Source organism: Acanthochromis polyacanthus, chromosome 19, assembly GCF_021347895.1.
Source record: "Acanthochromis polyacanthus isolate Apoly-LR-REF ecotype Palm Island chromosome 19, KAUST_Apoly_ChrSc, whole genome shotgun sequence".
NCBI classification, from domain to species: Eukaryota; Metazoa; Chordata; class Actinopteri; family Pomacentridae; genus Acanthochromis; species Acanthochromis polyacanthus.
In genome coordinates this window covers 3,336,493-3,363,956 of record NC_067131.1, presented here as the reverse complement: position 1 = coordinate 3,363,956, position 27,464 = coordinate 3,336,493, and the positions used below count along the sequence as shown (strand labels likewise).

Below are 27,464 nucleotides of genomic sequence, written 5' to 3'. Positions count from 1 at the left end.
ACATATTATTAAGTCCACTTTTATCGTGTTTGCCCACTTTTCAATGGACTGAGACAAAATACAAGTTTTCAAAGGTACACATTCACTGGGGAAAGATGAATTCAAGTTAAACATGCAATTTATTTTCACAAAACATTTTTAAACAGAACTAAACTTTAAACCTGACAGGTGTTCTCTGCCTGTCAATGTTGATTTTGGATTGATATTAGTATTTCATTTTAAAGTCTATTTCGTCCAATACCGACTACGATGTTATCATTGTGCATCTCCATTAGATTCTGTTTCCTGTAATTAAGTTGACCACATGCTGAAACCAAGAATAAAACATTATGAATGGAATCCAACAGTTAATTGAACCAAAACCAGACAGATCAACACAGGAGTCGTGTCAAAGTCATTTATTTTATTACCAGGTAAACATTTGATCTTCATACAATGAAATTTCTAAAACTTAAACATTCAGAGACAAATTCAAACCATCAGATGGAAACAATACTCGAATGCGAAGAAAACTGACCGATCGATTGACTTAAATACAAAAAAATATTTTCTGCCATTGCACTTTCACTTCATAAATACAACTAAGAAGGTTTGCGTCTCTCTGCCCAAAGGAACCAAGTAACCGGCCGTGGATTTAACACCAGCAGTGCATTCAACAGTTTATCATACTATATTTCCTGTAAGCGTCTCTGCTGTAAGAGCCAATCATTGAGATTCATGTTGCTGTGGGTCAGCGGTTGAAGAAGCCAGACTGTCACACTTAGATGTGTAATGTTGCTTTGGGATGGATGGTGGCAAGGAAGAGTTGAAACGATTGCCCCAATGACTAAGCAGCTGTTGGACAGAACTATATTTTTATAATAAAGTGAAAAAGCCAAATGTTCTCATCTTCCTGTTTCTAAAATGCGAGGACTTGCTGCTCTCCCACTTCACGTGGTTGATAGCTGGTAAAATAAAACCACCACAGACCGTATATTAAAGACGGATGTTGCCATGGTGATGTCATCATTTGGTTTGTGGACAACCAATCAGAATTTAGCTATCTTGATCTATTTAAACAGTATGTGACAAGTGAAGGGTGGCTCTGACAGAAAACTGTAGGGTTCTACAAACCCTGATTTCAATCACAAGGAGAGCCACCCCATTAAACATGTCCTGTTTATCATCCATTTTCCTCTAAATTGGACCACAATTTACAAAATCATGGTCATTCTGTCTTGACAGAGATTTGAAACTGCAGATTGAGACCATAAACTCATCAGGTTAATGTTCACAGGGATAATAAATCAAGGGAGAAGTAGGATGATTTCCACATAGACTTCTATACAATCTGGCTTCTTTTTGCAACCAGGAGTCGCCCCCTGTTGGTTGTTAGAAAGAATGCAGATTTAAGGCTTCACTCTTCAGACCCAGAGGTTACGTCCATGTCTTATACACAGTCTGGATTAAACTATCAACCTGAATAGATCAAAAAAGAAAAGGAGCAAATTCTCACAATGATGAGGACAGAAAGAGAAAATATTCTGACATTAAAACTTAAGCATGTTTACTCTGCTTTTTCAGTGTCTTCCATATTTTTTTTTTTCTGAGCAGGAATACAAGGATAAATGTTAAATATCGTGGAAAAAATTGTTTTATCAAAGAAAACAAAATGCAAAACCCAAATTGCCAAGAAGAAATTGCATGACGCACGTGAACATAATAATGAAACTCCGGTTACATCCACACTGATGTTTTCACTTTAAAATGCGCTTCTAAACAGAAATGATCTCCAACCAGACCAGCATTTTAGCTCAGTTTCAGAAATATCCTCTGTGCAAATTAACTAAGGAAGAGCAGTAGAGGTGAAAGGTAACACTAGACATTACCTTAATGGCACAACAGCCTCTAGCGGAGACAACAAAGTCGGCAAAGTCTCTAGTTTGACATTTTTTGTTGAATTAACCACCAGTTTGTTTGTTTTTCCTGGAAAACAGTCACATGAGAGAAGCGTCTGCGTCATCCTTTCAGAAAAATTCTGTTTACTCCGTCGCCTGTCCATACAAAAATGCAACTTCAAAGTTTTCAAACTAGACTAGAGACAGCAGAAAGTCTCCATATTTGGGGTCCTAAAAGTCTGGAGTAGCGTGGACACGAGCTGGAAACATAGAATTAACCAGATAAAAGTGGAAATGTTTTAGCATAGATGTAATTTTTATCACCTCTTCATCTAGGACTGAATGAAGATTTAGCTCCATCACCTGTTCATTTTCATGCAATTATGAATGGAAAGCCACGCTATTTTGAATTTTCTTTTGCCGATTTTCTCCAATTTAACCTTTTTTTTTTTTTTTTTTTTTGCTAAATTTGACTACAGGCTAATCGTTTCAACTCTACATGACACGAACAAACCACCCACTGAAGGACTACGTGCACATGAATGAGACAACGAAACCTACTGCATCTCCATGACAATTAAAAAGACACAGGTACAGTACAGACATCTTATAAACATAATGGCCAGCCACGTCTGTCACTTAAAACAAGACAAAAACACTTCTGCCTATGATATATAACATTATTTTCCAAAAAACCCAGACATACCTAGATAGAATTTAAACCCCCACATGTTGATAGTAAAATATATCAAAGTGATTATGAGCGACAGGAACGGTTTCTGTAAATTCTGCGACAGTTTTGGCAGCCTGGAACGTTTCCGCTACTCTTCACAGAGAGGACATTTGGGAGTATCAAAGTGCTGTTTGCTTGATTGTAATTTCCTCCTGGAACCCACCACCTTCCCCCCGACCACTTCCTGTGCTTCCTGCATGTCACAGAGTCAAACTAGCTCGTGTGTTTCTGTCCGATGTGATCGATCCGCCTCAAAAACCCTCAAATCTGGTGCTACAATTTTGCAACGACAGTGAAATCCTCATTTTATTTGTCTATGATGAATATTGTGCAGCATAAAGAAAACGAGTAGAGAGACACAGCTTTGTTGTTTTGTCATATAAAAACAAGGTCATTCGTCAACATTGGGAGTAGACCGACACCACTGGGCATGTGTGAACTCCGTCTTTTGTTTTTACAGATGATCAGGAAAGCTGTTTTTTTTTTTTTTTTTTGAAAAGGCAATGTCCCGAGTCCATGTACAACTGTACAACGTTTGAAGCCACTCCGCTGCGTGAACAGCTTACAGTCCTTAGTGTTACTCGGAGAACAGGCGGGGATGGAGGACGTGACGAGGTTTACGCGTTCCGCTTTTTTAATTTTGTCGTTAAAGTTTCGTATTTTGTCCAGCTCCAGTCTTGGTCCTTGAAAGAGGAAAAATCAAATAAACAACCAGATAAATATCATGTGTCTGTGCAACAAAAAAAAACAAAAAAAAACCCCTAATTTTTATTCCCCCCCCCCTTTTTTGGGGGATATTTTCACCATCTTACAGGAAATCATTTCATGGACTGTCTTTAAGTGGACTTCCTAACTGTATAACAACAAACCATATTTATTATCTGTAATTTAAATAAATCCTTTGCTACCCAAACTAAAATCCTTTGCAGTACACACTGGACACTCCTGTTATACACACTGTAGATTTTACTGTGTTGATTTCTGTCCGTGAAACGTCAGATTAAAACGCTGTAAAGGGAAGACTCAACAATCCAAAAAAAGAAATAGAAAACGGTCTGCTATGACCACACTTGCTCCTCTTTAGTGTCACTGCTGGTAAAAGCACAGACCTGAAAACATTTTGTACTTGTTAGGGGAGTAACTTTTTGTATAATCATCACAAAACACTCAGTATGTGAAGTCCGGGGTGAGACTTTTGCTCGACATTTCCTGTAATTTACGTTCTTGTGTCCGGAAACAAAAAAACTCTGAAGTTAAAGTTGCAGCATGCTGTCAGATGTGTGTGATTTTTATCAGCGCACAAACACACGAATCGACCTTCCTGCAGCCAGAACCTGCAACTTTGTCCACAAACAATAAAGTTTATTCAAACAAGATGGTTGTGTTGTCAGAGTCGACAAAGTTAGTGAGACTCTGTGCGGCTCCAAAGCTTTAACTGCCGGCGTTTTTACATGATTTACTCATTTATGGACATGTTGCACTTGTCTTGTTTGCACATTTTTATTTTAGTCAGCAGGTAAGACTTTTTTATTGACTGTATTATTTAAAAGCGTTTATGTGCTGCAACTGTAAGAATTATGGTGAATTAGACACCAGAATATTTTCTTTTATTGGAAATAAAAGCACAGAATTGTCTATTTTATGCATTTATTTATTTTCCTGCACTGTTACACCCCTAATACTTTCACATTTGGCTTCACTAGAAATTAATTTCAATGTTTGCGTCTGGTCAACCTTATTTCTGTGTGATCTTTATCTTTTTCTTCTTACATTTGCTACAATATAGTTTCCTTTAAATTAAAAGAATCTTTAAAAAGTGATTTAAGACATTTTCAAATCAGCAAACTAAAGCATCTCTAGTAAGACAATGTGACGCCTTAATCACATTCTTTTCTACATTTGAACCCTTTTCTAAATTGTAGATTGATTTTTATGAAGCTTTCTTTAAATGCCAGTGGTTGTCTCCCAGTTCAAACATTCCCTTAATATTAAGTACTTCTCAGACATTTTCAATAGATCTGCAACATCAGAACATTTTCAAGGTTTTCCAAAGCAGAAATCGACTGCACAAACTAAAATGACGGCTAATTTAATGAAGGCAGCACTCCACGGGTTAATTGTAGTGAACTCACCACTATGCTGTTGGCCTGGTCGTCTGCAGCCTCCTGCATCAGGCTGGTCAGCTGACTGAGGTACTTCTGGTTCTCCTGCAGCAGCCGGGGGGCAGCATCACTGAAACATACAGAAGACAAGTCAGTCACATGTGGACCTCGTTCATGTGTACAACGGTTTCCTGTATTACCACCGGCAGGGAAACCCAGAGGCTGAATCCACAGACCCACTACAGCACGTCTATACATTTATCACCAAACATCTGTTGCTGCGTCAAAGACTGAGGTCGAGTATTCACCCCGCGGCTTTTCTCACGTTTTACAAACACTGAATGGATGCATTTTTACACTGATTGAGAAAACATACAAATCTACCCCGGTGCAGCCAAAAACTGGGACAAACTTGTCCACATTTAGATATGCAGCGGTCCCTCGTCTAGTGACCATATTTGTTTTATTATTTATGCATATTTTAAGGCTTATAATATCCTTTTAATTATCACTTTCTATGTATTGTTTTCAATTTTGTTAGGCTAATGCTAATTTTACTGCAAAAATAATTAAAATAATGTAGCAATTTCGGGGTGTTGGGGGTTTAAATGTCACTATTGTGGTTTATGTTAGTGTTCCAGACAATCCGGGAAAGGGTTGGTGGCACAAAAAGTATATTTTCTGATCGAAATATTTTGTAAATATCATGTCTGAACTATCAGCCTTTACCATCAATGTAAAAGTACATTATCCAAGACAGCTGTTCATTAAAAAAATTTCCCTTCGAGGACGAATAAAGTCATTCTATTCTATTCTAAAATGCAAGGTTTACCAAAAAAAGGCGATAAGAAAGACGAAAGCTGGTCGCAACTATTCTACTAGTGAAAAAGTTGGTCTGGACTACTGCAGTAATCATGTTGCGTTTCCATTTTAAGCTGAAATTAAACCAGCTTTTCCCCACAAAGAGGCATGAGACGAGTCAAAAGAAAACACCACATGAATGAGTGTGTTACCTGTCATTTGGCCCGGGTAGGGATGTTAGCGGATGTGGGGAGCTGACTGGCTGAGCTGACTGCGACCACTGGGAAACCTGCAGCAGGTTGGACGACTCCGGACTGGCTGCCATCGAGTTTCTTGACGAGTTCTGAGCCTGAAGGAGGAAAACAGATCACAGTGGTTCAGGCAGCAATAATAAAATCACGTTGTGTGTGTCCTAGAGCAGGAATGTGGGCAGGACGCCCTCCGAGTCCGGGAACAGAAAGTAGCACAGCTGGAGAGCAAACGCTGACCAGCAGGACATAGTGTGGAGCTGAGCTGGTTGGTTTATTGACGGTTAGATCTAATAAAATCAACAGTTTTATTTTTTCCTCAAGTAAAAAACAGCAAACATTAAATCATCAGGGGCTTTCTGATAGACCATCTCTGAGTTCTAATCATAAATTCTGAATATTTAAAATGGTATCTGTGAAAATTTAGACTGATATATCGAATACTTTCCAAGGTAATAAAACAGCCTGTTCACACGTTGAAATTTGAGGTTTTCTGAAGGACGATATCTCAAGAACCATTCAAGATAAAAGCCTAACATTTTCACTTTGATTTCCCATCATGTCGTTGATTCAGAACCCAAAACGCTGCACACGCAGGTCAAATCATTTCCAGTTATGGTGGAGCTGAAAGTCTCATTTTTGAGCACATATTTCCAAAATAACGTACACGGTAGATGTTAACTAATGATGTTTTCTCAGTTGTAGGCAGCTGCATGTGACAATAATAGAAAACTAAACACACAGAAAAGCTTTTAATGTGAAATAATTGGTCACAAACATAAAGTCATTTTCATTAAACTTACTCAGCGGGTATGACACGTTGTACCACAAAAACAAAAATATTGCTGCATAGCCTGATAAAAGTCGAGCAAAAAAAAAAAAAACAACAACATTCTGGAGTTTCAAAATGGTTCTCCAAATATAAATAAGACAAATTTTCAGACACGACTTCAGTCTAATATTTGGCTTTGAGGAGACTTTGATGTGTGAAAAACTTGCTAGAAGTGGGTCAGCGGGTATTTTATATTTATTTTTTAAACCTCAAAGTATTAGATATATCAGCTAGAAATTCAGAAATATCTTTTTATATTTCATTATTATAGAATGGTAGAGACAGGTGAGCAGAAAGCGTTCTAAAAAAGGTGACGATTTGAGGCCGAATAATCTTATTGTAAAGATTTATCGATATTGTCTGAGATGATATCAGTTAATTATGAAAATAATGAGCCACAGGAAGCGAGATAATGAAAATAATTATGCAGCTGGGGCTTAGTAATTAATTAAAAGTGGTATCAAAAAACTGCGATACAACAAAAACTGCAGCCGAAAAAAAAATATCGCATTCATTTTCATATTATGCGACAAATATCCATCAGAATATTTTAAAACATGATTACTTTTTGTACATTGTTCAGGCCCAAGACAATGCAGTGCAGTTTTATTTAGCTGCAGCAGATTATTCAGACAAACGTAGCCTTCTGTAAGAACATATTGATATAAAACTTCCTGCTTTTCACATCCTGTTTCGTAATGCATTTCTTAGTAAAACAACAAAATCTACAGAACTGATATGGCTGATAATAAACAAAGCACAATTACTCACACAGGCGATCTTGAGCAAATGCCAGAACTCCCTCTGTCTCTTTATCTGCATCTGCATCACTGTGTTGTCGGCGTCCTTGATGCTCTCCAGAGTTTTCTCGATTCGTGGAAACAAGTCGATGATCTTCTGTTTGCTGATAAGGATCTTACTGTTGGAATGAGAATAGAACAGTCAGCACTGGAATGATGTAGTGAACAGTAACTTATTGTGTTGATTTGACATCTGAGAAAGCCAACAGTGAATTACTATCATGACCTTTAGAGGAAAACACAAGGAAGATTATTTGGCCGTTTGCAAATTAAACCCACAGCGAGGAAAACGGTAAAATTACAACTCTTGATGCCCGGATAGCTCAACCGCTTGAGCAGGCGACCGTTAACAGGAGCTATCGTCCTCAACTAAGCAGCCTGGGATCGATTCCAGCTCATGGCTCTTTCTCCATTCTTCTTACTTGCCAAAAAAAATAAAAAAAACACCCCTTGAGGAGTCTAACCTGAGGTGTGTGAACAGATCTTTGAGGACCTTGTCTTGGTTCTGGACAGTCTGGATGATGGCCTTCACCATCTCTGAGCTGTCGCTGCTCACATCCGAGTCAGGAACTGAGAGGAAAGAATCCGAACACACATCCAGTTTAGAAACAAAACACATTAGCGAGACATTGAGTGAAGCGTTACTGCAATCATTAAAACGCTCCTTACCTTTGCATTTCATCTTCAGCTGTCTGTAGAGCTCGATGGCTTTTTCTTCTCTGCAATAAAACAAATTAGCCGCATTGAAACTCTTCAGCTTTTCACCGTCTTTACATCACAATCTGATGCTTCGTGTTTAAAATGCTACAAACATCCTCGCTTCCTCTTGTTTGCCCGACGGGAAAAAGACACCAAAGTGTTTACAGCGGCACAGAAGACGGTTTGTCTTTGAACAACAATCCTTTTAAAGCCAGAACTCTGGACTGCAATCCTGCTCGTGACACAACAACTATTCCCAGGAATCACAAAAGGAAACGCAAGAGAAAGCGGCGGCTTGTGTAAACATTTCACAAAAGGCCAAACTTCCTACAAACTTCTTGCACACTATAGTGACGTAGAGGATAAAAAAAACCTCATGACCAACTGTGCATTTCTTCCTTGCTGTAACCGTCTTTACTTCGCTCCATTTACTTTGTGATATGAGTGATGGTGGAAGCATCTGTGCACATTTCTGCTGCGTCATTCTCTGTTTACTAAACAGTTGGGGGTTTTGGTGATCACAGGGTTTACAGAGGAGATGCCTTCACTGGATATCAGTGAGAAAGAGATCCAAGACTCTTCAAAACTGCTCGTCTTTGCTCCAATAATCTCCAACAGCACCAGAAAAGAGAAACACAAGAAGCCCTGGTGTGTGTAAAGTTACATTTTTGAGCAAAATGATGAGTTTTGCATGTGTTTAGTCAAATAATCACGGTGGTGCTGGGAACATGAATGACTTTACCGCTGTTCATCCATAATGATTGAGAAGGTCAGCTTTGGAGCTAAATGCTAACCTCAAGAACACGTGTTGCAGAATAAGTCTTTGTCTTGGTTATAAATTCTAAAATGATATCCAAGCCTCTTTCCTGTTTGAAAATCCCAGAATCAATGAAAACGCTAATATTTGTCACTTCAAAATCTTAATCACAGGACAGAAAATGCCTCCTACTTCACTGATAATCATCAGCGTTTCTGCAATAAACTGAGGAATTTGAAAATAGCCTTCTGTTGTACTGTGTGTTTGAAAATAGCCTCTCTGTGACTTTTCTGATGCTACTGCAGTTACATTTCTTTCACATCAAGCTTCAGTTCAGCGTTCACTGTGGAATAACTTTAAAAGGCGTAACTGAGCTTTATAGCGTGAAACAGCATTAAAACTGAGACAGAATGAGTTTGGAAAACCACCGAGTATAAACTCTGGCTCAGACGTGCGGCCATTAAATTACAAGATTGTGCTGCTGTCAGTTGAATTACAGCCTAAACTACGTAGTTTATACCGATCAAATATAAACAATCAGCGAAAGTTTAAACTTGCTTGAACTGATTGAAGCTGAATTACAGCATCAGTCTCATCATTTAATAGCCACAACCTTCACATTTCATTTAAAATCAATTCATTGTTCCACTTCTGGCTACTGAATCCTGGTGTTCAATAAAAATGTTTAAATATTGAAGGAGAGATAATCAGCTCTGCTATCAGTGTTTAGAACGTTGTGTTAAGGCCTCTACACACTGTGTGATTTTAACAATCTTATACGCTCACATCTTGCTACGCTGTACGACATGAATCTAATCCTAATCTGTGCAGATTGAACGATGAACATGCAGCTGAATCTCAGCCTACGACGTACATGAGTCAACGTGAATGCACAAGAATAAAATATCATAAGCAGGCACAGTCCATCCATGAAAATAAACAACTGAAGCATAAATGGAGCTCCTACAATCACAGAGGAACATTAAAGGAGCCCTCGCCCTGCTGACATTTATGTGTTTGGAGAAAAGAAAAGGAGGAGGAGGAGAATACGGACGCGGGCGTGGCTCGGAAAGAGATGCAAGGGGAGCTTGAAGTCTGTGCCTGTTAGCATCTACTAGCATTTAGTGAAAAAATAGCCATGAACTAGCTCGTTGTTTCGCTGCGGCTGCGCTGATAAATTCAGTCTGAAATGGTGACAGCTTTATTTGAACTCTCATTCAGATTATCAGCTTCACAGTTAAAGTGCCTGAAACAAAGGATGCTGTCTTTAACCGGATGTTTGTAATAGTGGTGGAAAAAGTACTTCAACTATGAACACTGCACAGTAAAATACTGCCAGAGAAAAAGTCCTGAGCTGAATAAAAGTGAAGAATCCAGCACAGCGTACTTACATTTACTTATTGTCTGTAAAAGTTGGATCTTTTCAGTTTGACTCTAAGATGAATATTTTATATAATAATGAATATTTTATTTAGTGGGTAAAGCCCGTCTCTCCAGTGCTCTAATCGTTCCCACCAACACAACATTAGCGTCTATGAAGGGATCTGTTCAAAAGGTTCGTTTCTTTTGCAGGAAATAATTATCGCATGTATTTGAGATTTAAATGATTTTATTATACTGTAATTTATTGTAGTGACTTGATCAAAACAATGCTGCTGCTGCGTGAAACTCGAAGCTGTTCATTTATAAACAGAAAAAAGTAATCTCAATCCTCTTCCTGATATCAAAAACTGGATTGATGAGCAGTATACCCAACCATCTCTACATTCTACACATTAATGAGAAGCATCGCTGCCTAAAGCACACTTTTGAGTGGAAGCTTAACCGCTTCAAGCTTCAGGCGCTTGCAGTGGCGTGCAATCGTAATATCCCGGTTAGGAGTCTGTCTGAGGCGCCTCTGCTGCATGTGATCCCCTCAACACTGTTCAGTCTGTGCCGTCAAACTCTCAAAATAAACCTGCTAACCGATAAAGGGCTAATAAATAAATCTAAGCAGTAACAAGTTCATTACAGTCATTTCTCTCACAGACAACCAGAAAATTAAATATTACTTATTTTAGCCACACTGCGAGCAAAAAAAAAACTAAATGGTAAATGGTTGTATTTATATAGCGCTTTTATCCAAAGCGCTTTACATGATGATATGTCACATTTACCCATTCACACACTGATGGTGGGAGCTGCCATGCAAGGCGCTGACCACAACCCATCAGGAGCAATTAGGGGTTAGGTGTCTTGCTCAGGGACACCTCGACATGAGCTCGACGGGCCGAGGATCGAACCGGCAACCCTCCAGTTACAAGACGGCCACTCTACCCACTGAGCCATGCTGCCCCCAACCTAAAAACTAAAACCTTAGCTTGAGCAGTACTTAAAATACTTCTAAAATGATGATAACTGTGTGAATGAATGACTGTAGCGTGTGACTGCGTCCTCATGTTGGACCACGTTAACACTCACAGCTGCTCCATCTTCTCTCCTTGGCGTCGGGCGTAAGGACTCCTCTGGAGCTCCACTATCTCAGAGTGCAGCGCCATGATCTCATCGTCCAAATGGCTCACCTCTGCCACCTGCAGGACAAACCGGGAATCAAACGGCAGCTGCCACAGCAAGGCCCTGTGCTGCTAAACATCACTGGCCAGCTTTATTTTTCAAAAACACGCCTTACCTGTGCGAAAGCTGCTGCTCTCTCCTCGTTCTCCTGCCAGGCCTTCAGCATCTTTTCGGAGGCTTTGAACAAAAACAGACAACCCATGAGAACAAACCTCCTCTCGCTCGGCGCCATCGACTCGAGAGCGAACACTCACAAATGCCGTAGTGCATCTGGTCGCTGTACTTTTCCAGGTCGTACTGGATGCTGCTCTTGAAGAAGTCCAGCTTGGCCTTGAGCTGCTGGGAGAAGCCGAACATGCAGTTTTTACACCTGGTCAGGTTGGTGTTGTAGCGCAGGAGACTCAACCTGAAGAAAGAAGGACGAAGGGAAATAAATAAAGCAGAAACAGGTTCGATCTGTGTGTAGTTTTGCTTCTTGTTTGTCTGAATGCACCGTCAAAACTGAAAATCTCTCTCCTGCATGATTACTTTCTAAGTGTCGTTTCTATTGTTTTTAATTCTTTGACTTTGATTTTTAATTTCTAATTTTAACCCTTAATTTTCAAACTGCCTAGTTCCTTTGTTATTGCTAATCTAGCTAATTGTTCATTTAATTTATTAGCATTTTTACTATTTATTTTAACCGACTGCTCTGATTTGTCTCCGATATCTTGTTTAATTGTCTGTGTTGCACGTTTTAACTGTCAAACCACTTTGTGAACACTTTGGCAAATAGAATACCCAGCATAGACATGGGTGTTGATTCTGTGAGTCTGCTTAGATTATTATTACACTGACAAGGACATTTATTTATTTTTCATCTTGACCTTTATTTTACCAGGTAAAAAAGTTTGAGAACCAGTTCTTATTTGCAAACATGACCTGGAAAAGAGGTGCCAGCAGGAACAAATACACATGTAAGCAACACACATATAAACAAAACACAGAACAAAAGTAAACGGGTCAACAAGTAAGAAGCATGGAAGCTTGTACATGTGAGTGAAAAAATGTGCAGGAAAGTAATGTGTAAGCGTGTAAGTAAGGTGATCAGCAGGAGACAGAGTCAACTACAACTTGTTGGAGTTTAAGCTTGAAGGTGGTGAGTTTTGTACGGAGTTCCAGTCGCTAGCTGCTGCAAAACGAAGAGCGGTACGGCCAAAAATAGTAGAAGCATTGGAGACGATGGGAGAAGAAGAAAAAGAACAGGCAGGGAAGTGTCTAATAATTACTGCCAATATTCAATCAGTTAAATGTTGCAAGAAGGTTGTACAGGAATGAACTCAAATGAAAATGCTTCTAAAAAAACTGTTTAGTCGCCATACCCAACAAGCAAATATGAATTATGAACAAACAGTATTATGTGATTGCAATCGTCATATTTCTTGTCTATTGTGTTGTTTTACAGTGTGGTCAAAGAAAAGATGACCTTGTCCTTGAAAATAAGGCCTGCATTTATGTTTTAATACCTCCCATCACTATTTCTAATAATTCCTAATCGTATAATTGACCTTGAGTCAAACAAGCAGCAACACTGGAAGGACGCAATAACTAATTAAAATGATTAATAAAAAGGTAAATTAGGTCAACTTCCTTCCTCCTCTAGCAGCAGCAGCGACAATGTTTGCAACAGGTCTGATTTTGTTGACTAAAACTCTACGAAAATACCCAACCCACTGCTGAGACGATCCCACTTTTAGTTTCTAGGTGTATAAAAGTCCCAGTCTGTCTGCAAACTGCAAATACCAAAGGCGTTTTATAACTGAGCTAATGATAGATAAGAGAAAAATGCTCCTCCTGTAAATACCATGTTTGCTGTGCAGACTAATTTTTCCAAAGAGATCTGGCCACTTTGAACCTGCATATCTGACATAGCCTGCATTCTGTTCTCGTACATCTTGTATACTGAACCGTCTGTGACCTTCGTTCTGAGAGGAAGTCTGTAAACATGCTGCCTTTTGTGTGCCTCATATTAAAAAACAAAAACAAAAACAACCTTCTACCTCAGCAATTTCCTGCACAAAAAATGTCTTCTGCAGAACTGTAATAAGAATTTGGGGCCATTATGTTCATTTAGAAGCTTTTCTTGGTCTCGGCTCGGCTAAAACATCAAATCCAACTTTAAAAAAAAAAAAAAAAAAAAAAACTCCAACTAATTCATCACTCCCACGTGAATCGAGGAAGCTATTTAATAAACTGACTCAACACCCAACGACACCAATTTAAAATACTAAGACATCTCAAGTTAGTTTTTTGTTGTTATGAGCTTGTTTACTCCTGTAACATTTGTAAGCAACAATGTAAAAGTTCGAGTTTTGTTCCTATTGGACGTCATAATTTGCAGTTTAATATTTGCACGTCAGCAGTTACATTTTGTCTCTAAAATTTATTAATAACCAAAATAAATGTTTGTAATCTCAAAACCGACACAATGGCTGCTTGTGTTTAAACTAGGGCTGTGAGATTTCAATTAACCAGCAGATTATTTGATCAATTTAATGATTTGTCAGAAAACACAGGAAAAAAAAAAGTCAAATGCAACTTTAGAAAGTCTACAGATGTTGAATTATTTGTCTTAATGGCATTGCAGATTATTTGTCTGTTGTTTCACCTCTTGTATAAACAATATTTACTCTTTTATAACTTTGGCTTTTCCGAATAAATACAACAAGTTCCAAACAAGCTGCATAACCGACATAACTTGTATTTTCTTCTTGCGTATCTTCCACCCTGAACAGTCTGTGACCTTAGTTCTGAGAGGAAGAATGTAAATATATGTTGCAGACACAAAATAAACAAACTTCTACCTCAGCAATTTCCTGCACTGAAAACATCTTCAACATAACTTTAATATAAATTTGTGGCCCGTGTATCTGCTGTGCTATCTGAGGATCAAACAGGCTAAAACATCAGATTGTTAATGAAATATAAAATGCTCCAACTACCAAAAAGCTAAACTAGTTTGAGCTTTTATTACTCCCAAATTGACTGAGGGGGGCTTTTAATAAACTAACTTAAATTAGCAACAAAAAACTAAATTGAAGGTATTAAAAGTAATAAGAAAGCTCTGTTATCTTACTGCTATGACTTTAAAAAAAAGCAGAGTTTTTATTGCCAGCAGTTGATTACACTCATACTGCATGATTTGTGGTTAAATATGCAACTCACATGGCAGCTCTCTGTCCTTGGAAAAGTCTGCTGTAATCATCTTTCAGGCCACAGATGTAACTCACAGCTTCCCCCCAGACTTTCTTCAACACCACCAGAGGCAGCTGCGTCTTGGCGTCTTGCACTGCCAAGGAAAAATGTGACCGACGATAATTTCACAGACCGGAGGAGGCGACAGCGCTGTCATCTTGTAGATTAGATAGCATCAGGCAGTAGTAAATAAACTCACCGATGGTGTTGACTTTCTCAGACAGCCGCCTGGCGCTGAAGGGACCGGAGTACGTGGTGATGCTTTTGTCAAACAGGTAGACGATGTAGCTGTCCCATCCTCTCTACACAGGAGGAAAGAAAATCACCGCTGATACAGAGTGAAAACACCTTTCTATTGTTTCAAAGGAGCCTTACTGTTTGGGTAGAGTCCCTTAACACTGATTCAGTCGGTGTGGGCTGAGTGACAATGCTGGAGGATGAAGCTTTTTCTGCATCGTTTTAGGATTTCTCTGTATTTTCACACAGCTTTCTGTTTTGTTTAGGCTGTGGTCATTTATCCATTTATAACAAGTGGAAGTAGTAGAGAGAATATAAAGAGCAACCACAGATCAAACTGGATGAGCCCTCAGTAGAAGGCAGAACCACGCCCTCTGCTGGCGAAAACCCTGTCCTCCCTATATAACTGATGCAATATGTATCAATTTTGATCATCCTACATATCTCCCTCCCTACTTGATCCGCTGACCTGTAACTCCACACCTAAGCAGGGGACCTTAGACTGATCTTCAGTGCCAAGTTTGATTATCCTGAGTTCAGCGGTTGCAGAGATATCGGACCGGACATAGCCACATACATACATACATACATACTTACCCAGCCAGATACCACACTGAATGCAATAACCCCGCTGACGTACCCGTCGGGCGTGGTTAATAATACTTTTTTTTTTAAAGGGCCACCATAGATTATTGGTGCTCAAGCAAAGCAGATATCAGATTTTTATTTGTAACCTCTATACATTAAATGCAATATTCTAACCACAAGTGATAGCAGAGAACCTGTCATTCACACTTCTTCATTGATAATGGTGACTATAGCTGAATATCCATCCATTATCTAAACACCGTTTAACCCTCATTAGGGTCATGAGGGGCTGGAGTCTATCCCAGCTGACTTAAAATGAAGGCAGAGGACATCTGGACAGGTAACAGTCTATCACAGGGCTACACATACAGAAAACAATCACACCTACAGACAATACAGAATCACCAATTAACCTCAGCATATTTTTGGACTGTGGGAGGAAGCTGGAGAACCTGGAGAAAACCCACGCATGCACAGGGAGAACATGCAAACTCCATGCAGAAAGATCCTGCAGAAAGTGGTGACGCCAACCACGGATCTTTTAGCTGCAAGGCGATAGTGCTAACCACCATCCCACTGTGCAGCCACATAACTGAATATGCACGATAGAAATACGAGTGATTAAATTAGGATTCTCTCTTGAGATTGATCAGTTTGTCTCCTGCTGTTCTTCTCCATTTTCCCAGTAATCCAAAGTAGTTCTATTACTTTAATGGCCCACTAAGATCCTCAAGTATTAATTTTTGTTTTGGAGACCGTCTCAGGGTTAGATGGCTGCCATCTAACTTAGCCGTTAGCTGCTAGCATAGCCTTAACCACTGAGAAAAGCTATGTCTACATCACTCAACTTTTACAGAGAAAAAATAAACCATCTTTAAACCTGTATACTATGTCAGTTTTCAGGAACAAGATTTAGATCTTTCTGTGTGAAATGAACTTCTTTGTGCGGTCATAAGACAGAAAAAAAGCAAGGTTGTGCCTAACTACGCAGGTAAAGTGTGGGACAGTCCTCCTTTAGTAAAATGACAGAAAGACATGCCGAGTGGTTTTGTTGCTGACAGATTTCCACCAGAACATCCGCTGATGAAGGTTTTAACTTTGACAGGTCGTCAAAAAACTCAAAGGCTGCATTTTGCAATTAAAGGGTTCAGGCGTCACTATCAGCACATTTAAAGGCTGGAATCTGTGCCAGGTCAAACACAACCTCTCCACCGATGTGTACAGTAACTTAATCTGCACAGCGACCATTCAACATTAACAAAACAGATCATTCCAGAGGTTTGGCGAACACTGCAGCTGCCACCAATGATTGTAATTCAACAGTGAAATCATAGCTGCAGCAGAGTCAACATACCACTCCATCCAGGACACACTGTGCTGCAGGCTTCCTGGGGTCCAGCGACACTCCCGTCTCCTGCAGCAGCTCCTGGTTCACCACCTCGATCTTGGTCTCGGCCTCGATGCGCCTCTGCAGACTGTGGAGACTCTCGTCTGGAGTCAGCTGGAAGGAGTGGACCTGAGCCGTGGTCATGTTCAGGATGTGGACGACCTGAAGAGAGAGTAGAACAAAACACCATTTAATCCGGGGTTAGACTATTTGTAAGATCTAGCGCAGACATGTGCAAAAAACTTACACTTTCAAGTCTGACAGCGTGCAAGAGTCTGCTTAAAAACAGTGCACAAAGAGTTGCTTGTAATAAACAGTAAAAACAACAGAATGGCAACAGACATACAACTGTTGACCCAGATGCAGCTTAAGAACACTGATCAAAGTGTACCTTGATCAGACAAGCAGCTCTTCTAGCGGCTCACCTTCATGCTCAGGATCTGCTCCAGCTTTTCAAAGCACTGGGGTTTCCTGGTCTCGGAGTTTATTCTGCCTCCTCTCTGGACAGGATCCCATTTTAACATCAGCTGAAGCAGCTCCTCCATCGGCTCCAGCAGCGTCCTACAAATGTGGGTTCAAGGAGAGAAATTAGCGCCAGTCCACATGCTCAGGGCTGTTTTATTGTTTTTATTTTAATTACTGCAGCACTGCGACATTTTGACGACATAATTTGTCTTCACAGGCGGGAAAAACAAAATCAACAAACGAGTGGCTTTTACAGGTTTTCTCGGTTAAAGAGGTTTTAGGGTCCTGACCTGCTGAGATTGTTGGGGTAGGGGAGATGTGTGGAGAACCTGACTTCTCCGTTCAGCTCCTCTGTGGCCATGATGTCTTTTGGACCTTTATTCTTCACTTCACTGGCCCTGTGGAGGGAAACAAACAATCATGAACGGTCTTAAAACTGCTCAGTTACAGAAGCTGAAATATGTTCGGTACAAAAACATCTTTTTGTCTGGGAACATGCCGTTTTCAGTTCATCAACACTGCAGCAATTTCTTTAACCCTCCTGTTGTCCTCATTTACGGGCACCAAAAAAAAAAAACAAAAAAAACAAAAAAAAAACAGTTTCGTCTGAAACAAATCCAAAATTTCAGCAAAAAATTTCTGAAAATTTGCAAAACCTTCAGGAAGAAAATTCCAATAATTCCTTAAAAGTTTCCCTTAAACGTTTTATTTTAAAAAAAAAATCCCCCAAATTTGGCAAGAAAATTCCTGTAAATATTTAAAAAAAAAAAAAAGTAAATGTCTTCCTGAAAAATCCTAAATAAATATCTAAAGTGATATATATATATATATATATATATATATATATAAAGTAAAACTTCTAAAATTTTCTTTAAGAAAATTCACAAAAAAAAAAAAAAAAAAAATCAACCCAAATCCAGCAAAATTCACTGGATTTTGATTGATTTTTTGTGAATGTTCTTAAACATTTTTGACATTTTCTTCCCCACCAAAAAAAGTTCAAAAATGTTAAAGATGTGGACATCAGAAGTTTCACAGTAAAAACATTTTTCTTTCCACATTTTCAAACTTTAAAATGGGTCAATTTGACCCGCAGGACAACACGAGGGTTAAAAATCTGTAAACCCGTTCCCTTTTCTGTAGGCATTACAAACATTAATGCATTCATTATAAATTCAGTTCATAATATTAGTTCAGTCGGTTTAGTCCAGACTGAAGGAGGAAACAACTAGATATTTCTGCATTTTAGTTCTGGTTTGGTTCAAGCTCACAATGACTTGTTCTTACAAAAAAACAACAAGAGGAGCAAACACAAAGGTAGGAGGGAAGATGGGAGATAAACTGTGGATTTTCAGTCCACAACGTTATGACCACTGACAGGTGAAGTGAAAAACATCAATCATCTGGTTATAACGGGTTGCACAGTGGATGGTTAGCTCTGTCGCCTTGCAGCTAGAAGAGCGCATCCGCATGCCGACACTTCAACATATTTGGCGTGCTCGACATTACAACCTACTGACAAGGAGCATTGGTAAGGAAGTGATGCTGTTAAATCTCACTGGTAGGGCCAATATTAAAGGCATGCTGTCAGCGTTGTGGAATGAAACCAGGAACCATCTGGATTATTACTTTCATACCAGCTCAGACAATCTGCACTAACTGAGCACCACGCTGCCAAATCCTTCTTGTTTCTTAAAACGGGTAAATCAGGAAGTAGCTATGGTTTTCATTTTAATTACAGGTGTATTAAAAGCAGGAATGATCCGTTTAAAATACGAGGGGACTTCCTCACTTGTGTTTTGTCTGAGCGGCCAATCGGCTCAGGTTTTTGTTGCTGTGATAAACAAAGTAAATTTTGTCATATTAGTATCTTTGATTTGGCTTCCACTGTGTCTCTTTGCCTCAGTTGATTTAATTATACTGTGTTTATATCCAATTTACCCGCATTTGTAAAGCTCATTGTTGACTTTCTAATAGTAAAAGCCTTCAACAGCCGGAATAAAAAAATGGTAATATGCGGCTTCCCTTTCCCCTTGAATATCTGGGTTAATGTGGGATAATGTGGGCAAATTGACACTATTGAAAAGTGGCATGAATGAGCTATTATCAGCTCCTGTTTGTCGTGTGCCCATGAATGTACAAACAGCTTCCACTGGATCACCGTGACACTGAAGGAAAGTGTGCCGATCTTCATTAAGTTTGATACGAAGAGCAGGTTTTTAACGTTCAGAACCCAAAAACTCACTGGAAGATTTGAAAGGCGTGTTATCTTAGAGAGAAAAAAAAAAAGTCAAAATTACACTATATATCAGAGCCAGAAGCTGTAAAAACAGAAAGAGTTGTTGGATTTTCAGCTGTCTGACAGTCCTTGAACTAATCATGTGTGAGGTTTTCTTTTTCTATGATTTATGGCATTATAACGGCACCGCACAGAAGACAATTTTAGAATTCTCTCTCACTCCATGGAGGTGCAGCACTTCATATTTCAGTGAAAAATAAACCCACAGTGAGTTAAGATGCGACAGGAGCAAAAATAACACCCAGAAACTGCTTGGGGTTCAGAGGGTTAAGCTGCATATTTATGAAGGACACCAGAAATAATGACGTCCTTGTCAGCTAAAAGTCACATTGAATTTAAAAATATGTGCATCATGTCTGTGTGTTCAGATCTGACTGAGATTTCTGATGCAAGTTGCAGCTTTTAGGCGCTAAAGCTGCAGCAGCTGTTTAACTCCACCTCTGCTGCACACCGACAAGGTTCCTCCAGGTAACGTTGCTCTGATTTATCACGTCTTAAACACGCCTTCCTCCAGCCCAATAAAATAAATCACTGTGCTGTGCGGCCGGTCAGTTTCTTACCACTGCACGGGCTGCAGGTTGTCCAGGAACGGACGGAAACCACAACTGCATTCAAATATCATCGTTCCAAAGCTCCAGTAGTCCACAGTGACAGTGTACGGCTTGTTCTCAAACAGCTCGGGTGCCTGCAGACGAAAAACAACAAAGCACAGCGAGACTAATCAATCAATCAGACTTTATTTATACGGCACAAACAATAAAGCGACATAAACAACCCTCCACTCCAACAGTCAAGATATCAGCACAGGACTCCAAAATACAGAGACTGAGGAGACACTAGATAAGATAAGTAAATAAAATTAAACATCTATTATTAAAACAGAGATAGGAATAGAAGCAAAAATTATAAAAACAGAATAAGAAATGATAAAAAGTTAAGTATTAATGATAAATACATAACAACAGGATGTAAATAAGTGAATAAATAGAGAAAGCGATAAAATAAATCAGTTTCAAGAAGAGTAAAATAATAAATAACATCCATCAGATCAATCATAAAGCAGGTCTTGAGTTTGCTTTTAAAAATATCAACACTCTCTGCTGCCCTCAGGTCTTCCAGAAGGCTGATCCAGAGATGAATTATACATCTCTACATGCAAAAATAGACAAAGGCAGGAAGAAAAGCAAAGGATTTCAATGCATAATTGGAACAACACAGACCGAGAGGAGAAGCGTTTGTTTACCAGGTACTGAAGCGTGCCGACGAAGGAGGTGCACAAACTGCCCTGGTCCAGGTCTTTAGCGTAGCCCAGGTCGATGATTTTGTGAACCAGCTGCAGGAAAACAGCAGGTTATAAAAAGAGGTGCAGTCACACAGAGCAAGAGCAGAGCCAGAACGCCGTCGTTCACCTTTCCGTTGATGTCTTGCAGCACTATGTTTTCAGGTTTGAGGTCTCTGTGTATGATCTTGTTTTCGTGCAGATACTGGATACCTGATCCTGGAGCAGAAGGCAGCGGTTTAGGTCAGCGATGAAAGAAAATGAACGAACGGATGAAGGAACGAGCTGCACACACACACGGAGGAAACAGTAGACCTACCAACATCGTTGAGTAACGAAAGCACCTCGCTCTCCTTCAGACCGCAACAGTTTTCAGGTTTGCCCAGCATCTGGAAAGCCACAGTATTAGGACAACTTCAGACAGAACTGTGGGGAGTTTGTCGATTAATATAGTGCAAAATCATACTTATTACCAGACAGTTTAATGGCTCAATACTCAGCTCCACTAAAGCCCCTTTAAAGGATTTATTTCTCCAGGAGAGAAATAATCCAGTCCAGAGAAAACACATTTCCGTATTTACCTCCTGTTACTGAGCAAACTCTGCTCCTGTAACTTCAGTCTGGTCTGGAGTGTCGTCTTCACATTTCAAAGCGAATCTCTGACCAGTTTTTGGTGTGAAAAAGCGTGTTCAGATGGACCTTTGGTGGGTGATTACACATGAAATGAAGCATGCTCGGTCTGCGTACAGTAAAGGAAATGAGTCTGCATTTCCTTATCTGACAGAAATCTGTGCATTTTCCTGTTTCTGTTTCCTATTCCTGAGCTTTTGGTAGACAGAAATATGTATTCTGCTTCAGTAAATGAAATTCAAACTAACAAAACCGGCTTTGGTGTAACATTTGTAAGAAGAAGAAAAATTAAATCCAAAATATCCGCGAGAAAGTAACGTTGCAGGTAGATGCTGCTATTCTACTCTGAGCCCTGTTTTTAGCTTGTATTTGTTCTACTAGCAGTTCCATTTTATAACATCTAAACCTCAATCACTGGATTACTTTAACAGCAAAGACAATAAAAACTGTAATGCACTTTTTTCTATGTTTTCAAACAGGATCTAAGGTTGTTTATTAAATTCTCTCTTGCCACCTTACGTGACGTTAATTCCGCGTGAATGAAGTCTAAATCTGCCTTCCAGTCGCTCACCTTCCTCAGGTCTCCTCTGGAGCAGTACTCCATGGCCAGCAGTGGAAGATCATTTAAGGCGATGTACTCTATTTCCTCTGGGACGTCTTGAGCCGTCACAACATTGATGTGATTCAACCTGAGTGAAGGAGAAAGAGGAGATGTAACTGCATTACTTTTTAATCATCCCCAGACACTTTTTTTTTTTTTGCACAGTCATCCACCACTGCAGCGCATTAAACCGGTTTCTGGAGGTAAATGAGAACTTAACACGGATGCACAGTATATCATTTGTAGCATCGACGCTGCGACGGGTGTAAAGTGAGGAAAATGGCCAAACTGTTTATGCTGCTCGACACAAAAACAAAACCTGCACGGTTTTCTTTTTTCCAGCACTAGTCTGTCTGGCAGAAAATCATTTACTCGGGTTGTTGAAGTGTTTCTTAAACCATTTAACCCTCGTGTCGTCCTGCAGGTCAAAACTGACCCGTTTTAAAGTTTGAAAATGTGGAAAAAAGTACATATTCTCACAGTGAAACTTCTGATGTCCACATTTTCAACATTTTGGGAAATCTTTGAACTTTTTTTGGTGGAAAAAAGAAATGTTAAAAATGATTCTTAAGAACATTCACAAAAAAAAGAAAATCAACCAAAATCCAGCGAAATTTGGTGGATTTTGGTTGATTTTTTTTGTGAATGTTCTTCAGGAAAATAGAGGTTTTACTGATATATATGGAATCAATTTATTTTCTTGGAAGACTTTTACTCTATGTTTTAAATTTTTACAAGAATTTTCTTGCCAAATTTGGGGGATTTTTTTTAAATAAAACTTTAAAAATTTTCTTCCTGAAGGTTTTGCAAATTTTCAGAAATTTGGGTATTTTTTTCCTGAGTTTTTGGCTTTTTTTTGAGACAAGTATATTTTTTGGTGCCCACAAATGAAGACAGTAGGAGGCTAAAAAGGCGTACAGATTCTACATGCACACAGAAAAATGTGGAACAGGAGGAAAAAAAAAAAAGAAGAAGATTTTGCAGCAAAAAGTCAGCAAATGTCAGCTATGTGGAAGTATTCTGGCAGCAGAAAGGTGCGGGTATTTTGTCGCCACAATGAAGGAACACAAATAGATTTATTAAACTGTTTCATTCAGCTCTGCATGACAAGTGCAAAGCCAGATCTGCAAAAAACCACTATGAAGAGCATGAGAAAGGCTCAAAATGTCAGAGAGAGTCACTGATGCAATAACTTCTCACAACAAAGATGATTTTAGAACCATGACAAGCGATACGTGCCACCATCACGACCTTATTTTTCTCAACTTGCCATCCAAAATACTGGAAAGTACAAGAACAAAGCAGCCAAAAGGAATATTATGCTTCTTTAAGACACAACAAAGGCCTGTGTAAGTCTATCCTCTCTGGTAAAAAGCAGTAACAACTGAAAAGCTCCAGTTTTCCCTGGATGGCGGCCCTCGATAAGCGACCACAATCTACACAACGACAGATAAATCAGTGAACATGATGAAGGCCCTGAGTACGTGGACCAGGCTGCAGTGCTTTGGCTTCCATCTTACAGCTGCTAAGTTAAACCCAAACTATCTTTACTAAGGCGCTTTTACATATCACAATATCACTGCAGTTTCCCCCAATATTGTGCAGCTCGACTGTGTAAAAATGATATCAGTGTGAGATCGAATGTGGGCAAAACAAGTACAAACTTCTTCATGATCTGGATTTCTCTGCTCCATCTGTCCTTGTTCCTTGGTGTGAGCTCCAGACGGCACATTTTCACAGCTAGTTTTTCATTTGTTTCCTATAAAAAAAGAAAAAAAAAAAAAAACAGGCAACAGAGATCATCAGTACACAAATACATAAAACCCAAAAATAGCAGCTTGGTTGTACTTTGGAAGAAGCCACTTCTTGTGAGGTGTCAGAATATAGAAGGCTAATTATACTAATTTACTGATTACCAAGCACAAACGTTCTGTCAGTTTCTAAAGTTCAGCCTTCTTCTTTCCTACAGTATACAGGAGCGACTAAATGGAGGTTTAATATTAAAATGATTCAAAAAGTGTACCACCTTACATTGCCTGGATTATTTTAGGGTATTTCCTCTTGAGAAAAATTAAAAACTAACACTTCAGATTTAATGTAGTAAAGACTCAGGCCCTACAGTGGGAACATAAGGCAGCGTACCTTTCATTCATGAGATTAAAATCTAATGGAATAGAATGGCTTTATTGTCATCATACACGGCATGACGGAAATATAAACAGCTTCTGCTTGACGGTGCACAACAACAAGCAATAAGAAATAAAAATACCAACATTAAATAATAAAATCTAATGTACATATTTAACAAACAATATTAAAAATGACACGATCTGCAAAGAAGGCCAGGTCTAGACGATATGGGAGGTAAATGAAATGGAATAAGAACCAGTAAAATAGAAGAAATATGTCAGGAAATTGCACAAAAGCAGCAAATGTGACATTGTGCATTCAGGTAGACGTGTGTTTGGTGTTCAGGAGTCTGATGGACCATGGGTAGAAACTGTTCCTAAGGCGGTTTGTTCTGCATTCTGAGGATCTCAGCAGGCTCTCCTTCATAAATCAGACACCATTTACCAGTCTGTTATCCGCTTTGCTCCCACCACTGCAGCTTATACAAACGGGTGAACCGCTTTTCTCTTCACTGCTGTAGACGGTTACACTGGTTTCTTTTCATCTACCAAACCTTCATTTGTAAAACACCACCTAATCTGTGCTCATTATTCACCATCCCCAGCTCCACTCGTACTCTTCGTTCCAACAGTTTCATTCACTCCCACTCTCAGTCCATCCTCATTTCAGTTTTCTGCCGCTAATGACTAACTCTCTACAAAAGTCTCTAAAACTTTCTACTTTAAAAAGTCTTTGTGTATGTTGTTATTGTCATACTGTCTGATCTGCTGTACATGTAACCTGTTTTTTGCTGTTCATCTTGTTGTATGCTTCCTCTTGACCCGATCGTTATTGAAAATTGTTTTCACCTGGTAAAATAAAGGCTGAATAAAATGAATACAAACTAGTGGCACTACACTGGTCTACTGCTAATAATACATGGTAAATGGTCTGTATTTATATAGTGCTTTGCTATACCTGCAAGGTACCCAAAGCGCTTCACAGGATACGTCACATTCACCCATTCACACACACACTGATGGTGGAAGCTGCCATGCAAGGCGCTAACCACGACCCACCGGGAGCAGTTAGGGGTTAGGGGTCTTGCTCAGGGACACTTCATGTCCACTGTGGGATGCTGCTGCTGACCTTCCTCCAGCCCTCCGCTCCCAACTCCCCTTTTCCACCAGTCAACTCTGCATCGCCTTCACTATACTTGTTATGCTAACTTACATACTGTTTGAATTTTACTGCTAGCTATATATGGAGTATGTTTAATGTCAGAGCCGTACATCATAAGAGTAAATTATGAGTCAGTTTTCAATGTCAGCTTATACTTTGTCTGTGTCACATATCCTGTCATACATGTATCCAAATGTGTGTTGTGTTTTCCTTGCTTTCCCACCCCTCCCCCTTGCCCTCCTCTGTCCCGCTCCACCCCCCTGGCCAGCAGGCAGATGGGTCCCCCCTTTATAGAGCTGGGTTCTGCTCGAGGTTTCTTCCCTGTTAAAAGGGTGTTTTCCTGCCACTGTCGCCTTTGGGCTGCTCTGGGGGTCAGGCATATGGGTTCTGTAAAGCGTCTTGAGACAATTTGACTGTAATTGACGCTATATAAATAAAATTGAATTGAATTCAACATGAGCACAACGGGCCGAGGATCGAACCGGCAACCCTCCAGTTACAAGACGGCCACTCTACCCACTGATCTATGCCGCCCCACATTGATGCAATTAGGGTAATTGGAATCCACAGCTCAGTCTCAGATTGTTTTCGGCGATCACATGTGCTTTGTGCCGCATTTGGAGCCTGTTCTTAGAATCCTTCCAAAGTTTTTGTTTTTGATTGTTCAAAAGAGGAAATACTCTTAAAAATAAAGCTGTTGCTGAAAGGTGATGCAGTTATTAATCATTTGACATTTAAGTGATGTTGCACTAACTTCTGTAGGACGCTGTGTGTGAGGTTTGGGGTGAGATGTGCGGCAGTGTGTGGGTTTGTGTCTCCACTCTCACCTGATGCTGGTAGAGGTAAACATGGGCAAAGCCGCCCATTCCCAGCCTCTCTTTCAGCTCCCAGTCTCCGCAGTTCTGGTTCTGCCTGAACGGAGGTTTCTCCATGGTTGAAACGCGAGCTGGACCAAAATGTGGACAAAATACACAAGTCAGCAACTTAACAACATTCACTGTTATTGTTTTATAACTGACAAACCTCTTTAAATGTCTACAAAACACAGGGGCAGGGCTACATCCTGGTAGAGGTGCCAGGCTAATGTCAGTTAACATTAGCACAAAATTAAATGGTTAATAAGTGAAGGTGTGGCACAATGGACCGTTTAATCCTGAAGTGACATGCTTACTATTAAATTACATGTAAGACAAATACATAAACAACTGCATTTGTGCTGCTAACAAAGCGAGCAGCAGGCTACAGCTAGCCAACAGCCCCATATACACACAGGCCAAGACATAGACGGCGCCGCTTACTAGCTCTGTAGCATTAGGAAATGAAGCCGTCGTCGCCAGTTAAGCGGCGTTTTTGTGAATGTTGTTGAGACGAACCGCCGTTAAAGAGCGTTTTGAGACTTACTTGGGGTTTCTATGAGAGCGTCATGAGCCGTCGTCGGCAGAAAGTGAGTCTCTGTGTCAGAGTCCTGTTGTTTTCAGGTCGATGCAGCAGCGCTGTACTTTCCCATTTATACGTCACCACAAACCCCGGCTGGAAGTGAAGCGGGGTGCGTTCAGGGACACAACACATGCTGCGTTCAAAGATGCTCGAACTTTTTGACAACCAGCAGAGAACGAATTTAAACCAAATGCGACCAATAAGATGATTTATGTCATTATAAAAATACAAAACCATAGAAATATGCAACTTTTGAAAAAGAAAAAGTAGTAATAATTCACAAGAAGTAAAGGATACAAATGACACTGAATGCATCTCGTATCGCTAGTTACAACTACCTGGAATTCAGCTAAATCAAGTTTTCTTTCATAAACCTAAAAATTACACTTAAAAATGATTTCAATTAAATTTAGTTTCATGACTTCATAACTAATAACAAAATGTAAAGTAAGACACAAAAAGCAAGCAATGTTTTAGGCTCTTTACACTGGCTTCCAGTATGTTTTAGCAAAGATTTTAGGAATTTACTGATAAACTTTAAAGTCCTTCATGGTCTCTCTCCTAGTTATAGTTTCTTATCTTTTAGTTCCTTGTGCACCAACTGAAAGCAAAAG

The 27,464-nt window shown here is 39.6% G+C and overlaps 1 protein-coding gene across 1 annotated transcript; it reads right to left on the bottom strand.

Moving 5' to 3' along the window:
• Nucleotides 1-383: 383 nt before the first annotated feature.
• LOC110960740 (inhibitor of nuclear factor kappa-B kinase subunit alpha-like) lies at nt 384-26,958 on the bottom strand. The gene is made up of 22 exons (XM_051939507.1): nt 26,815-26,958; nt 26,241-26,359; nt 23,787-23,881; nt 22,093-22,210; nt 21,211-21,280; nt 21,022-21,110; nt 20,856-20,945; nt 20,173-20,297; nt 17,604-17,711; nt 17,274-17,409; nt 16,816-17,010; nt 14,836-14,938; nt 14,607-14,730; nt 11,657-11,808; nt 11,518-11,579; nt 11,310-11,419; nt 8,063-8,112; nt 7,858-7,963; nt 7,365-7,512; nt 5,726-5,862; nt 4,743-4,842; nt 384-3,293 (listed from the first exon to the last, which is right to left on the bottom strand). Exons 2-22 carry the CDS (start codon nt 26,343-26,345, stop codon nt 3,228-3,230), a joined length of 2,289 nt encoding a protein of 762 aa, XP_051795467.1. The 5' UTR covers nt 26,346-26,359; nt 26,815-26,958; the 3' UTR covers nt 384-3,227.
• Nucleotides 26,959-27,464: the final 506 nt, after the last annotated feature.